General features: G+C 46.3%; 2 protein-coding genes across 3 annotated transcripts in view; both read left to right on the forward strand.

The window, feature by feature from the left end:
* Positions 1-15,048, forward strand: part of LOC140732891 (uncharacterized) — a 795,520-nt gene that overhangs the window by 696,628 nt on the left and 83,844 nt on the right. The window lies entirely within an intron of this gene.
* On the forward strand, positions 1,036-6,196 carry LOC140732889 (uncharacterized). 2 transcript variants are annotated; one of them, XM_073055552.1, is made up of 2 exons: positions 1,036-1,105; positions 4,084-6,196. In XM_073055552.1, exon 2 carries the CDS (start codon positions 4,481-4,483, stop codon positions 5,348-5,350), a length of 870 nt encoding a protein of 289 aa, XP_072911653.1. In that variant the 5' UTR covers positions 1,036-1,105; positions 4,084-4,480; the 3' UTR covers positions 5,351-6,196. The 2 variants fall into 2 exon arrangements, with proteins under 2 accessions (XP_072911653.1, XP_072911654.1); XM_073055553.1 differs by having other exon boundaries at positions 1,072-1,148.

The raw sequence follows: 15,048 nt of genomic DNA on the forward strand, positions 1-15,048 counted from the left end.
TTAAAAGACCCTATTGTATCCGTTTCTACCACCGTCGCTGGCAGTGCATTCCACACACACACCACTCTTAGTTTTACAAAAATTAGCTCTGACATCTGCTCTATACCTACTTTCAAGCACCTTAAACCCATGCCCCCTCGGGTTATCCGTTTTAGCCCTAGGGAAAAGCCTTTGGCTATTCACACAACCAATGCCTCTAATCATCCTATACGCCTGCATGATTTTCACCGGAATGAATAAGACGATGAGTTCACTGTGGTTTTGACGTTCCCCAGGACTCCGGACTAAAGCGGTTAAATTCCTTCTCCCCCGCTCTTTTCAATGTTTTGTGTCGTTTTCACTAATTTCAAAGGACAGCTGTGTTGTTGCAATGCACCTCTGAAGTCTGACGGCAGACTAGCGAGTGAATCTTCGATGGAGCAGAGTCAGAAACCAGAGAGTTGCCAGCCTGAGTCAGGGCTTTGGGGCTCCAGAAAGAGATGGGGCCTGGAGTTTACAAAGAGGAGGAAGAAGAGGAATCAGACCAGCAGGATATGGCTACAAATGAAAGATCAGAAACATCTGGAAACTGGTTGGTCGAAAAAAAAGGTGGTTAATTTCTGCAAAGTACTGGATGAAATCAGCAGATCAGGCAACAAACGTAGTAAATAGACAACATTTAGGCCGAGCCCCTTCGGCATGCCTAAATTGTGCACTTGTCTGCTTAGCTGCTGCCTGAACTGCTGAATTCCTCCAGCCTTGTGCGTGTGCGCTTCTCTGTATTTCCAGCAACTACAGAATCTCTTCTGTTTTACACCTGCATTTGTAAGAGGATTATACTTGGGCATTAGATATACGTTGATATTGAGTATATTGTTCATGGGAGACGTTTGCTGCGTTAAAACCGCTGTTGAGTTATCTACACACACAAAAAAGCTGAGGTATGAACATGAAACCGCTTCTTACATGAACCTTTAATGGTACCGGGATTACCCAGAAAGCCTGGCGTGCAAAATTTCGCCGTCGCTGCAACGTCGTTCGAATGCGCATGTGTCAGGGTTGTTGACGTCCCCGAATATCACGCATGCGCGCCGTACACAAAAGGCCTCGGGAATATCGACGGGAGGTAGGATAAACTCTCCGGGCAAGTTATTTCAGCGTCGACTGAGGTGCAATTGCTGTAAAGTCCGCACACTGTGACACGCAATCCCGGGACAGTCCTGCTCTCGTCCCTCTCTCTCAGCCCCACGATCCGTACACGGGCCCCGGGGAGCTTCCGGCTGATGAGGGAATGGGTCTCTCAGACAGAGCTGAGCTCCAGCTGTCTAAATGCAAGGATTAGGAACTCGGAGAAAGGGAACAAAATCTCTTACATCAACAGTTAAGAAAATCACCTTTGTTCTACCTCCCATCACAAACAAGAGAAAATCTGTAGATGCTGGAAATCCAAGCAACACACACAAAATGCCGGAGGAATTCAGCATTAGTTCTCTTTTCCATAGATGCTACCTGGCCTGCTGAGTTCCTCCAGCATTTTGTGTGTGTTGCTTGTTCCACCTCCTCTTGTTCTGGACTTTTCTACCTGTGAGAACATGTTTTGACCCATTCTCTCTGGGTTCATAATGATATCAAACACCTTTGCCCTGGGTAACAAGTAGCTTTCACATCACAAATGTGCCAGACTCCAATGAGACAGACTACTGCCCTTCCCTTCATATTCATTGGCATTGCCATCAATGAGTTCACCACTGTCAGTCACCTGGGGGAGGGTTCAGGGGAAATATTTATGTACAATACAGAAACTGGTTTTACCTGTGTGTATTGTGGAGATGGAAAAGTTGCTGGGGAAAAGTTGCAAGTGGTACTGAGGACTGTTGTAGAAGAAAGGGATCTGGGAATACAGGTCCATGATTCACTAAAAGTGCTGTCACAGTTAGACAGGGACAGAAAGAAAGATTTTGGCACATTGGCCTTCATAAACCAGACTACTGAGTACAGGAGATGGATGTTATGTTGACTTTGTACAAGACATTGGTGAGGCCTAATTTGGAGTTTTGTGTGCAGTTTTGGTCACCAACCTACAGGAAAGATTTAAAAGAGGTTGAATGATTTCAAGGAAAATTCACAAGGATGTTGCCAGGTCTGGAGGACTTGGGTTAAAAGGAAATATTGAACAGGTCAGGGCTTTATTCCTTGGAACATAGAAGAGTGAGCGGAGATTTGATAAGGTACCCCATGCAAGGCTTATTGAGAAAGTAAGGAGGTATGGGATCCAAGGGGACATTGCTTTGTGAATCTAGAACTGGCTTGCCCACAGAAGGCAAAGTGTGGTTGTAGATGGGTCATATTCTGCATGGAGGTCTGTGACCAGTGGGGTGCCTCAGGGACCTGTTCTGGGACCCCTACTCTTTGTGAATTTTATAAATAACCTGGATGAGGAAGTGGAGGGATGGGTTAGTAAGTTTGCTGATGACACAAATGTTGGGGGGTGATGTGGATATTGTGGAGGGCTGTCAGAGGTTACAGCGGGACATTGATAGGATGCAAAACTGGGCTGAGAAGTGGCAGAACAAGTTCAACCCAGATAAGTGTGAGGTGGTTCACTTTGGTAGGTCAAATATGATGGCAAAATATAGCATTTGTGGTAAGATTCTTGGCAGTGTGGAGGATCAGAGGGATCTTGGGGTCCGAATCCATAGGACGCTTAAAGCTGCTGCGCAGGTTGACTCTGTAGTTCTGTGGCCTTCGTCAATCGTGGGTTTGAGTTTAGGAGCCGAGAGATAATGTTGCAGCTATATAGGACCCTGGTCAGACCCCACTTGAAGTACTGTGCTCAGTTCAGAAGGATGTGGAAGCCATAGAAAGGGTGCAGAGGAAATTTACAAGGATGTTGCCTGGATTGGGGAGCATGCCTTATGGGAATAGGTTGAGTGAACTTGGTCTTTTCTCCTTGGAGCGATGGAGGAGAAGAGGTGACCTGATAGAGGTGTATAAGATGCTCAGAGGCATTGATCATGTGGATAGTCAGAGGCTTTTTCCCAGGGCTGAAATGGTTGCCATGAGAGGACACAGGTTTAAGGTGCTGGGGAGTAGGTACAGAGGAGATGTCAGGGGTGAGGTATTTTTAACGCAGGGAGTGGTGAGTGCGCGGAATGCTCTGCCAGCGGCGGTGGTGGAGGCAGAAACGATGGGGTCTTTTAAGAGACTCCTGGATAGATATATGGAGCTTAGGAAAATAGAGGGCTATCTGTAAGCCTAGGTAGTTCTAAGGTTAGGACATGTTCAATGCAGCCGAAAGGCCTGGATTGTGCTGTAGGTTTTCTAGGTTTCTGTGTTTCAAAATTATGAGGGGTATAGATTCTGGCTTTTTCCACAGATTGGGTGGGACTACAACCACAGCTCATGAGTTAAGGGTGAAAAGCGAAATATTAAGGGGAACATGAGGGGAAACTTCTTCACACAGACAGTTCAGACAACTGGTGCATGCTAGCTCGATTTCAACATTTAAGAGGTTTGTATAGGTACCTGGATGGTAGGGGTAAAGGAGCAGACAGTTTAAATAATTCAGCACACACTAGATGGGCCAAAGGGCCTGTTTCTGTGTTGTACTATGACTGTGAGAAAGTCCTGAAATAATACCACTAAATAGTAATCCTAAAAATAATAATGCTAATAATTCTTTTTAACAGCTTTGCATGGCGTTAAAACTGTGGCTCTTTATAGTAACAGTACATAAAAGAAAATCCCAGCTGCACGTTAACAAAGGCTATTTGTGTGAGAGTGTTTCAGTTACTGTGGGGCCAGGAACCCATGCAGCTCAGTGGAAACAGGGAATAATACCAATGGAGAGAGTCAAACTGAGCCAGGTCACAGATTGGAGACGGCAGAAATGCCCCATTCTTATAGAGACAGGAAGAGCATCAGAGAGTTTGATGGTCATTCCAGATACCAGCACTGTGCCCAGTTAGAAGATGATTTCTCTCTCCAACTTGGGTTGAACTTCACTGTAACAGTGTGATGCCAGATCACACCTTGACAACTCAAGTGATCGCATCTGAAATGTTGTCCTTCACCCATTGATGGATTTTGTGAATCTTTTTACAGGTTAAAGACGACAACGAATTTGTCTACGGGAATCTGGAACACAACACACCAGTTTTGCTGTCTGTCTGGATATTTAAGAAGTGGACCAAGTCATTCACTCGATCATCCTTCCTGCTCAGACTGTGGGGAGGGATGCACTCTATCATCTGACCAACTGGCGTGCCTGTCAGTTTACACAGGGGAGAGGGCATTCAGCTTTTCAGATTGTGGGGATTCAAGGTCATCTCATGAAGGTACATCAGCAAGTTCACACTCGACAAGGCCATTCATCTGTTCTGTGGGTGAGAAGGGATTCGGTCGGTTTTCCCACCTGTGGACACACCAGTCAGTTCACACTGGGCAGAGGCTGGTCATCTGCTGAATTTGTGGGGAAGGATTCACTCGGTCATCTGACTTAATGGCTCACCAGCGAGTTCACACCGGGGAGAGGCCGTTCACCTGCTCGGACTGTGGGAAGGGATTCACTTGCTTATCTAAACTGAAGGTACATCAGAGAGTTCACACAGGGGAGCGGCCGTTCACCTGCGCAGACTGTGGGAAAGGATTCACTCGGTCATCTTACCTAATGGCACACCAGCGAGTTCACACTGGGGAGAGGCCGTTCACTTGCTCGGACTGTGGGAAGGGATTCACTTGCTCATCCCAACTGAAGGTACATCAGAGAGTTCACACCGGGGAGAGGCCGTTCATCTGCTCAGACTGTGGGAAGGGATTCACATTGTCATATCACCTACTGAGACACCAATCAGTTCACACGGGGGAGTGGCCATTCACTTGCTCAGTCTGTGGGAAGGGATTCACTGAATCATCTTTCCTACAGAGACACCAGTCAGTTCACACTGGGGAGTGGCGGTTCACCTGCTCAGTCTGTGGGAAGGGATTCAATCGGTCATCTCACCTACTGACACACCAGTCAGCCCACGCAGGGAAATGGCCGTTCACATGCTCAGACTGTGGGAAGGGATTCATTAAGTCATCTCAACTGAAGGTACATCAGCGAGTTCATACTGGGGAGAGGCCGTTCACCTGCTCAGAATGTGGGAAAGGATTCACTCAGTCATTCCACCTACAAACACACTGGTCAGTTCACACCGGGGAGAGGCCGTTCACCTGCTCAGACTGTGGGAAGGGATTCATTTCGTCATCTCAACTTAAGGTACATCAGCGAGTTCACACTGGGGAGAGGCCGTTCACCTGCTCAGTGTGTGGGAAGGGATTCACTCGCTCATCCCAACTACAGAGACACCAGCGAGTTCACACTGGGTAGAGGCCAATCTGCTGCTCAAACTTTGTAAAAAGATTCTCTCAACCAAATGAACCAAATGTGCATCATTGAGTTCACACTGGGGAGAGGCCGTTCATCTGCTGTGAATGTGGGAAGCGATTCACTCAGTCATCTAACCTTATGTAACTCTCACTTAGGCTAGCAGTTTAATATAGGGGGTGATAGACCCACGGCCCAATCAAACTTTAGAAATCTCGTTCGGTGGATGCTGCGTGATGTGTCCCTTGTTAGAAATCAGTACCCCGAAATAACAAACGGTACACGATATGTGATTAAGCGATTCAGCTTTATAATTCTTACTTTGACTGTAGGGTTAGTAAAGAAAACAAAAAAGGAAAAAAGGGCCCACTTTCTCCATTCTCGTCTTCTCATCTCTCCCCGGCAAAAGGCCACAAATATCTCTCTCTCTTCCAGACTCACAACATTACTCTCATTCAATAGTTCCACACTCCAAAACCCTGTTATCTCTAGTCGTAACCTAAACATTGCTGCTACAGAGAAACCATTACCTCAGCAGTGAAACATTGCAGAGAGGCCATTACATGAGCAGTGAAACCTTACAGCATGTTACAGTTGTGACACACTACCGGGTTCACACTGGGGAGAAAGTTTCAATCAGCTGGATATTTGTCCATCACCGTTGCTGAATGCTGTTTCAAGAGTGACTGTCGGTTTTGAACTCTGCAATTATTGCTTCTGTTCACCACACCCAGTTCTGCACCCTGGTCACTGGGCATGGGAGGAGTTTCTTCTGCTGCACATTCACCTTTAATGTGACTGGAGTTTAATATTCTGGATCTGAGACAAATAAATCATTTCTGTTTTAAACTCTATCTCTGGTATTTAGTGAATTTATAACACACCTTGTCCGGTCAGGAGCCCGCATTCCGGGTCTTGATCCAGTCCGCGGGCACTAGACTCCGGGTCTTGTAGCCATCCCTCCTTTCACCCTTAAGCCCAAATAGGATCAGCTTGGCTTAAGGAGGCGCACCTGATGCCTGTCGGCTGGCAGGTGTATATAAGGAGCTCTGGGACTGAGTCTAGTTGGGGGGTCGTCCTGTTTTGTCCTGTTTCTCTGTGTGTCTTGTACCCGCTGTTCTGTCAGGTTTGCCTTGTTCGCACCATTGCACCATTCACCTGGCTATCCTGTTTCGACCCCGGCTTGGAGTACCCACCGTTAATCATCTAGTTCTGTAAGGCCGTTCTTGTAGTCACCCTAGACCGAACTCTCTTCCGATCCTTTGCCTCTGTTGGGTAAGCAGGCTGGACTGCCGTTGCCCGGTGGGGGGACTCTGACCCTTTCCTACCCCTCTCTTCCAACGGGTTGGACCCCGCAACCTGCCCAGGTGCTCCGCGTCTTGCCCAGGCCCCCATGTTCCTGCCTGGGAGGCGGCCCTGCCCAGGAGCTATGCGGCCCGCCCTGAGGACTCCGACCCTTTCCTACCCCTCGCTTCCGACGGGTTGTGCCCCACATCCTGCCCAGGCCCCTGTGTTCCTGCCTGGGAGGCCGGCCCCTGCCCAGAAGTAATGCGGCCCACCCAGGGGGCTATCCTTCCAGCATTCCTTGTCCCATAGACCCATCCTTTAACCTAGCCAGGGTCCTGCCTTCGCCATGAACTCTCTGAACCCCAGGATAACCTTTGCACGCCACGGTCTCCCCATCTTGTTCTATCCTTTAGTTGTTCCTGTCCTGCCCCTAGTACTTCAGTGCCTGCATCCTGCATTTGGGTCCAGTCTCCACGTCCCCTTGTGACACACCTAGTATACAGTAGAGAGTCAACTCAGGCTGGCTGGACACTGCCCGTGATTCAGTTCCACAACAGTCCTTTTAAATCCTCCCGTGTTGTTCCCCTCTCGCTCTCACTGTGGTGATGGGTTCAAACAGTCACCACTCTGTGGGTGAAGAGGTTTCCCTTGAATTCTCTGCAGACTGAAGAAGTTGAGCTGACTGCAGTTCTGTCTGAGATGTTCTTCACCCCTCAAATCTCTGGGCTGATGGAGAATGACACTGGGAGTTAACCTCCTTATTCAGTGCTCATTTCCACATTATGGGTCATTTTCTCTGCTTCTAAAGGGTTGTTAGAAAACACCCTGTCCTCTAAGGACTGAAAACAGAATGGGAAACCATCAGTTGGATGTTCAACGGAGCAGGGTCAGAAACCAGAGGGGGGTCTGCACAGGACAGAGTTTGGAGCTCTGCACGATGGTCGGGGTAAGAATGTATGATGAGGAGAAGGGAATCAGCAGCGAGGCGTGGCGACGAATGACAGAGTAGCAACATTTGGAAGCTGATTGACAGAGAAAATCTTTTGTTTGTCTGACTGATGACACAAACAATACCCGTGGTGAGGTGCTCCACTGATCGAGGAACATCTGTGTTGGCAATGGTTATACAGTGGCATGTAAAAGTTTGGATGCCCCTGGTCAAAATTTCTGTTTCTAAGCGAGTAAAAGATGACCTGATTTCCAAAAGGCATAAAGTGAAAGATTACACATTCCTTTAATATTTTAAGCAAGATTACTTTTTTATTTTGTTATGAGTGATGAACAGACCTGGTGGTCAATGGGGTGCAGAGTTAACCATTTCTCCCCCTCCTGAGAACTACGAACTATTGCTGTTGCTATGCTGCTCATGAGAGAGAGAGAGATAAAGCCCAGGCAAGAACATTTGCTCCAGATAGGAGGGGGAGAGAGACTGTTGATTTACTGTATTATGACTCTTCCTGGATTATTTACTTTCTACTACAAGGACAGTACTTTGCTCGTTAACATTCCTCAGGAGATAGCAGAAGTGGCCTGATTTGATGGACACGGTCATTCAGAGTTAATGGATAGCTGAGACCCGTCAGTAGGGATAAAAGACAGGTCTGGAGAGACACCCTTCAGACACACCAGTGGACACTGACTGAGTGTTGGGAACCCACAGAAAGGTGGGGGCTTCGGAGACCGAATCAGGAGATCAGTCAGTAAAGCTCACAGTGTTACAGCAGGGCCGGTGGGGACTTGTGTGTGTGTCCACTCATGCCAGAGTGACGAGTCCACCACAGAAGAACGGTCTAGCTGAAGACCAGAGGGGTCATAACTGAATGACCACAACGATACGACGGATTAAGAAAGCCACAAAAAGGTTTGCCTGCCGCAGCTGTTGCTGTTACATCTCGCTCGCTCTCTCTCTCTCCAACGATTTCAACACAACAACCATAACTACTTCAGCATTTATGAACTGAACTCTATACTTTCCTATGACAATTCATTTACCCCTAGACAGCAATAGAACTTGTTTATTATTGATTATTATTATTCCTACACTTTTAGGTTTATTACTGCTAACTTGTTTTATATGTATATTTGCATTTTTGAAATTGTATTGTGTAGTTTACTAATAAACACCTTTAGTTTGGTACCACCAGACTCCAACGGATTCTTCTTTCTCTGCTGGTCAGACACACAGTTACGGGGTACATAACAAATTGGGGCCTCATATCCAGGATTTGATTACCAAATTGGGGGGCCAGTGAATCGGGATAAAAGTCCCTTATCTGATCTGGTTGTGTGGATAACCAGACGGGAAAGCAATGGAAAAAAGAGAAAAAAGAGATTTAAATTGACAAATTTTTAAAAGACCCGACTTCGGGGGCATTAGAGGATGCCAGGAAGGCGGAATTGGTGAGCGTTGCAAAACGATTAAATCTCTCGGCGGTGAAATCGTCGATGAGCAAGTTGGATATACAGAGAGCGATAGCTGTGCATTACGTATCCGAGGGTGTGTTCACGTCGGATGTATTGGACCTGTTCCCTGAGAAAAAACCAGTCGAGGGTGAGCTTCAGATACAGATAGAAAGATTAAGGTTGGCTGCGAAGAAGGAGGAAAGGGAGCATGAGCTCCAGATAAAGGAGATAGAAGCTGCAAGGCAGACGGAAGAAGCTGATAGGCAGAGGGAGGACAGAGAGAAAGAGAGGCAGTTTGCGCTGGAAATGGAGAAGTTGAAGGCATCGCAGGGAAGAGACCAGGCAGCAAACCCAAATGAGGGGTTCAAGGTTGTTCAGGGGATCCAGTTGGTACCTCCATTCGAGGAGATGGATGTCAATAGGTTCTTACTTCATTTTGAGAAAGTGGCTGAGAACCAGAACTAGCCTAAGGGGAAATGGGCTGTTCTGTTACAGAGCGTACTTAGGGGGAAGGCTCAACAAGCGTATTCGGCATTGTCTATGGATGAGGCTAAGGATTACGAGGAAGTAAAATGGGCTGTATTGAGGAGTTAGGAGTTGGTGCCAGAGGCATACCGGCAGAAGTTCCGGAACTTGGGAAAGCCGTGGAACCACACGTATTTAGGGTTTGCCCGTGAGATGCAAATATATTGTGAGCATTGGTGCGCCTCAAAAGGGGTCGTTGGAGATTATGATAAACTATTACAGTTAATACTGATGGAGCAGTTCAAAGGTTGTATCCCTGAGAGTATGAAGACGTACTTGGATGAGAAGGAGACAGTGACTCTGTCTGCGACTGCCAAATTAGCAGACGAGTATGCCTTAACCCACAAAACAAAGTTTTCCTTAAATAAGAGCTATCAGAAAGGCAGTAGGAATGGCAGAGAAAGCCCACCGGCTAAGGCAGAGAATAAACCGGGAGCTGGTGGAAAAGGTGAGGAGGAGGAAAAACAGGCTGGCAGGAAGGTTCCTAACTTTACCTGTTATAATTGTGGGAAAGCTGGTCATATAGCATCTAAGTGCTTTGCTCTAAAGAAGGAGACAGGAAGAGAGAAAACGGCAATCCCGACTGGTTGCATTGAGTCGGTCAACAGATCGACGGGGAAGGCAAAGTTAGATAGAGCACAAGAGGGTTGTGAGAAATTTATCTTGGAAGGGACAGTGTTTGTGAAGGAAGGAGAAACCCCAGTTCCAGTGCAGATCTGGAGAGATACTGGGGCTGATCAGTCATTGATTCTAAGGAAGGTGTTAGACTTCGGCCCTGAGACTGAGACTGGGGAGGTTGTGTTAAGAGGTATTGGGAAAGGGACGGAGGCCGTACCTTTGCACAGGATATTTCTGAAATGTGACCTGGTATCTGGACCAGTCGAAATAGGGGTGAGGTCGAAACTACCGATGGACGGTGTGGACGTCCTACTTGGTAACGATCTGGCCGGTGGTGACGTGTATTCAGCAGCGAAGCTGACAAGTATGGGAGAGGACCCGCCCATAGATTCCAAGATTTATCCCGCATGCGCAATAACTCGCAGCTTGTCTAGAAAGGCGGCCGAAGAAGGAGACCGTTTAAGTGAGTCCAGTGTTGATTTAGCAGAGACGTTTTTACCGATCTTGTACCAGGTGAGGTTAGAGGATGGTAAAACGGAGAATAGTGGAGCTAAGGAAAGTAAGGGAGATGAAGCAGATTTAGTGTTGTCAAGGAACGGAATTTTGAACCTGGTTCATAAGATACCCCTAGGTGGACACTTAGGAGTGAGGAAGGAGGTTATGGAGGCACAGAGTAAAGATGAGAAACAGATGGGGCAGTTAGAAGGTCCAGGGTTGGACACGGATGATCTGTCTGGCTTGACAGAACTGTTTTCAGTTGAAGAAGTTAAGTGTGTTCCCGATTATATGAGAGCAGTCCTAGATGAAAAGGATGCCGCTACCTTGAGGGAGTCTGCTGGGTTAGCAGACGAGGTTGTTTTAACCCGTAAGGTTGAGTTTACTCCGAAGGGGAGTTGCCCAGTGAGTAATTCGGAGGATCAGGGGAACTTAGAATTTGAAAAAGGGACTGGTATTGAAAGCCTAGGAGAGGCAGATGTCCCGTTTGCTTGTGTTCAGGATGTGAAGGATGTGGAGTCACAGGATACTGAACCTAGTGTTGAAGCTCAGGAAAAGTCTGAGGTATCTGATTTAGTTGAAAAGGAATGCAGTTCTTTTGGGTCAGATAGACTTGGTTCAGTGAAGAAAGGGTTAACCGTGGCACCGGAAGAAAGTGAGAATTCTCAGTCACTTGTGTTAAAAGTTAGTGAGGAGATGAAAGCTGGTGATGTGAATATTATTGAAGGGAAAGGGAAAAGTATTGTTCCTAAATTTTTGAATAAAGAAAATTTAAAGTCGGGTTTGGTTTCAGATCTGTTAATAAAAGTGAAGGGACCGTTAGCTGAACAGTGGTTTGTTAACAAGGTGTTTGCGAATCAATTACAGTTTGTTTTGGAATTTAAGGATAAACAACTGGGTGATGTTGTTCAAGGATGTGATTTGGAGAGACAGAACTTAAAGTGTCGTTTTGACCAAGAGGGATCATTGGTGATAAGATAGCTCCTGTGAAAGGAGTCTGTGAAGGCCTGTTCCAAGCTGGTGAGCAAGCTAACCACGTGAGAGTTACGTGGAAGAGAGGCAAGGGTTGACCAAATGCCACTTTGAATAACAGGATCTGGTTTTGCGGGAATTTGATTTTTTTTTAACAAAGAATGTGAATAAGAAAGACAACATTATGGAAGATTGAATGTTAAGTTTAAAAGTAAAATAGAGATTAGTATTTGCACAATCTTCTGTAATGTACCACAGTATAATCACATATGTATTGGTTCACACTTTGTAATATATATACCTAAGCTAAGAACACAATCCCTTGGTATTTTTGGCTAACATGAAAAATAAAAATAGGAGGTTATTAAGTTGGAGTCTGTTGTTACAGGAATTCGATATTAAAATACAACATGTAAATGGGAGTGACAACGTAATTGCTGATTGTTTATCTAGATGTTAATTTGAAAGTGTACTTGTATTATTCTTGTAGTTAAGACCACTTCTGTATTTTGTTAAACTCTAATTCAGTAATATGCTTTATTAGTTAATTTTCACCCTGGTGAAAATTTCCAGAAGGATGGGGGTGTTATGAGTGATGAACAGACCTGATGGTCAATGGGGTGCAGAGTTAACCATTCCCAACCCCCTCCTGAGAACTACGAACTATTGCTGTTGTTATGCTGCTCGTGAGAGAGAGATAAAACACAGGCAAGAACATTTGCTACAGATAAGAGAGGGAGAGAGACTGTTGATTTACTGTATTATGACTCTTCCTGGATTATTTACTTTCTACTACAAGGACAGTACTTTGCTCGTTAACATTCCTCAGGAGACAGCAGGAGTGGCCGGATTTGATGGACACGGTCATTCAGAGTTGATGGATAGCTGAGACCCCGTGAGTGGGGATAAAAAGACAGGTCTGGAGAGACACCCTTCAGACACACCAGTGGACACTGACTGAGTGTTGGGAACCCACAGAAAGGTGGGGGCTTCGGAGACCGAACCAGGAGATCGGTCAGTAAAGCTCACAGTGTTACAGCAGGGCCGGTGGGGACTTGTGTGTGTGTCCACTCATGCCAGAGTGATGAGTCCACCACAGAAGAACGGTCTGGCTGAAGACCAGAGGGGTCATAACTGAATGACCACAACGATACGATGGATTAAGAAAGCCACAGAAGGTTTGCCTGCCGCAGCTGTTGCTGTTACATCTCGCTCGCTCTCTCTCTCTCTCTCTCCAACGATTTCAACACAACAACCATAACTACTTCAGCATTTATGAACTGAACTCTATACTTTCCTATGACAATTCATTTACCCCTAGACATCAATAGAACTTGTTTATTATTGATTATTATTATTCCTACACTTTTAAGTTTATTACTGCTAACTTGTTTTATATGTATATTTGCGTTTTTGATATTGTATTGTGTAGTTTACTAATAAACACCTTTAGTTTGGTACCACCAGACTCCAACGGATTCTTCTTTCTCTGCTGGTCAGACACCCAGTTACGGGGTACGTAACAATTTCCATCAGAATCCATTGAGAATTCCCTCCCTCTCCCTTCCCCATCCCACCTCTACCCTGTCTCCTCTTCTAGCTGCCTATCACCTCTCATGACTCCGCCTTCTTTTACTACCCATAGTGCTTTCCCCTTAGACTCCTTCTTCAGCTCTCCTGCCTATCCCCTCCCTGCTTCCCCTCCCCCACCCCTTGATATTTCCTCTGATTGGTTTTCCACCCTCCCCCCACCTTCTTTATAGGGCCCCTGCCCCCTCCTTCTTTAGTCCTGACGAAGGATCTCGGCCCGAAACGTTGACTGCCCCTTTCAACGGATGCTGCCCGACCTGCTGAGTTCATCCAGCTTGTTTGTACGTCTTGATTTGACCACAGCATCTGCAGTGTACTTTGTGTTTAGTGAATAGTTGTATTCGTGGCTGGTTTGACCTGTACTCCTGGCTGGAATATTCGATCACGGAAGATACCACGTTCTGCTTCGCATGCAGGCATTTCCTGTGCGGAGGACATGGGTTCCATTCTGTCTACCATCAATGTCACCGGTTACCAAATTTCCAGCTCTAATGAGACCCGACCGCGATGCATTTATAGATTTATACGAACTAATCTGCATATCATTGACTCTGCCTGTGACATCTGCCTCATGCGAAGGGGGTTGTTTCTCTTGCCTCAGACGCCTCAAAAACTACCTAAGGGATAGCAGCGGCGATGCCCGAATCAGCAACTAGGCCCTGTTGGCCATAAACAGCCGGAGGACCAGGGCACTCGACATCCAGAAAATCACTGATGTTTCCGCCACCAATCACAACAACAGATGGATTGTGCTTCTCTGAAAGCATCAATGGTGAGTGCAGTTGATTTTTTTTTTTTTTAATTTGGGCCTAGACTAATGCTGATTATATTTATTATTTTGTGCTGGATATCCCACAGTCCTTATGTTTCCTGTAAATCCTAAAATATTACGCTTACCGCTACTGAGCCTCAGGCTTTGCTTAGGCTTCCTAGCGGTGATTCTGTTGATTCTTGTTTTAAATTCAGTAGCTGAATTAATTGAGGTATTGAGATTTGCCCAACTCCTGGTAAAGCCTTGCATCTGTTGTTTGCCTTAATTCTCTACGTAGTGCGAATAGCAGTGGACATTGTGTTGTGTTTTTCAGCATTTGCCGCTGATTGCGGGATCGGGGCGTGATTCATGTTGTGCGCTGTGGGTCGGATGCTCTGGTGGTTTGTTTGTTTATGCTCTGTGTAGCCCGGGTTGTCTCCGATGCCGTTGACACTGTCACAGTTCACTTCTATATTAGATCTATCAATTGCTGTTGCTTGTGAATCAACAGAGGCATTTATAGCAGGCACATAATGCTTGAAACTGACTTCTGAGCGCCACGCGTCCGGCCTTGCGAATACACATTACCATCCCTCAGCACCATCACCGAATAACGCAGCCCCACTGCAGCACCAGCAAGAAGGCGCCGCCAGTGAACAGTGACTTTAAGCTGTGAAGATCAGGGACTGTAAACTGTAAACAAACTACGCAAATGCAGATATAAATAAATAACGAGCATGAAGTAACAAGATAAAAGAGTCCTTAAGTGTTTGTAGTTATCCCCTTTTGTTCATGGTTGAGGGGTAATAATTGTTCTGGAACCTGGTGGTGCGAGTCCTGAGGCTCCTGTACCTTCTACCTGATGGCAGCAGCGAGTAAAGACCATGACGTGGGTGGTGACCATCCTTGATGATGGATACTGCTTTCCTCGACAATATTTCATGTGCTCAATGGTTGCGTGGGTCTTATCAGTGACTCTGGCCGAAACCCTTCATCAGCACTGAAAAGGAAGTGTGCATTAGGTAGGGCGAGTAAAAGCTGGTAGGCGATAGGTGATGAG

This window comes from Hemitrygon akajei, chromosome 9 (assembly GCF_048418815.1).
Source record: "Hemitrygon akajei chromosome 9, sHemAka1.3, whole genome shotgun sequence".
Taxonomy (NCBI): Eukaryota; Metazoa; Chordata; class Chondrichthyes; order Myliobatiformes; family Dasyatidae; genus Hemitrygon; species Hemitrygon akajei.

Coding starts and splice junctions, on each gene's coding strand:
- LOC140732889 (XM_073055552.1), top strand. CDS start 4,481: ATGGCTCACCAGCGAGTTCACACCGGGGAGAGGCCGTTCACCTGCTCG.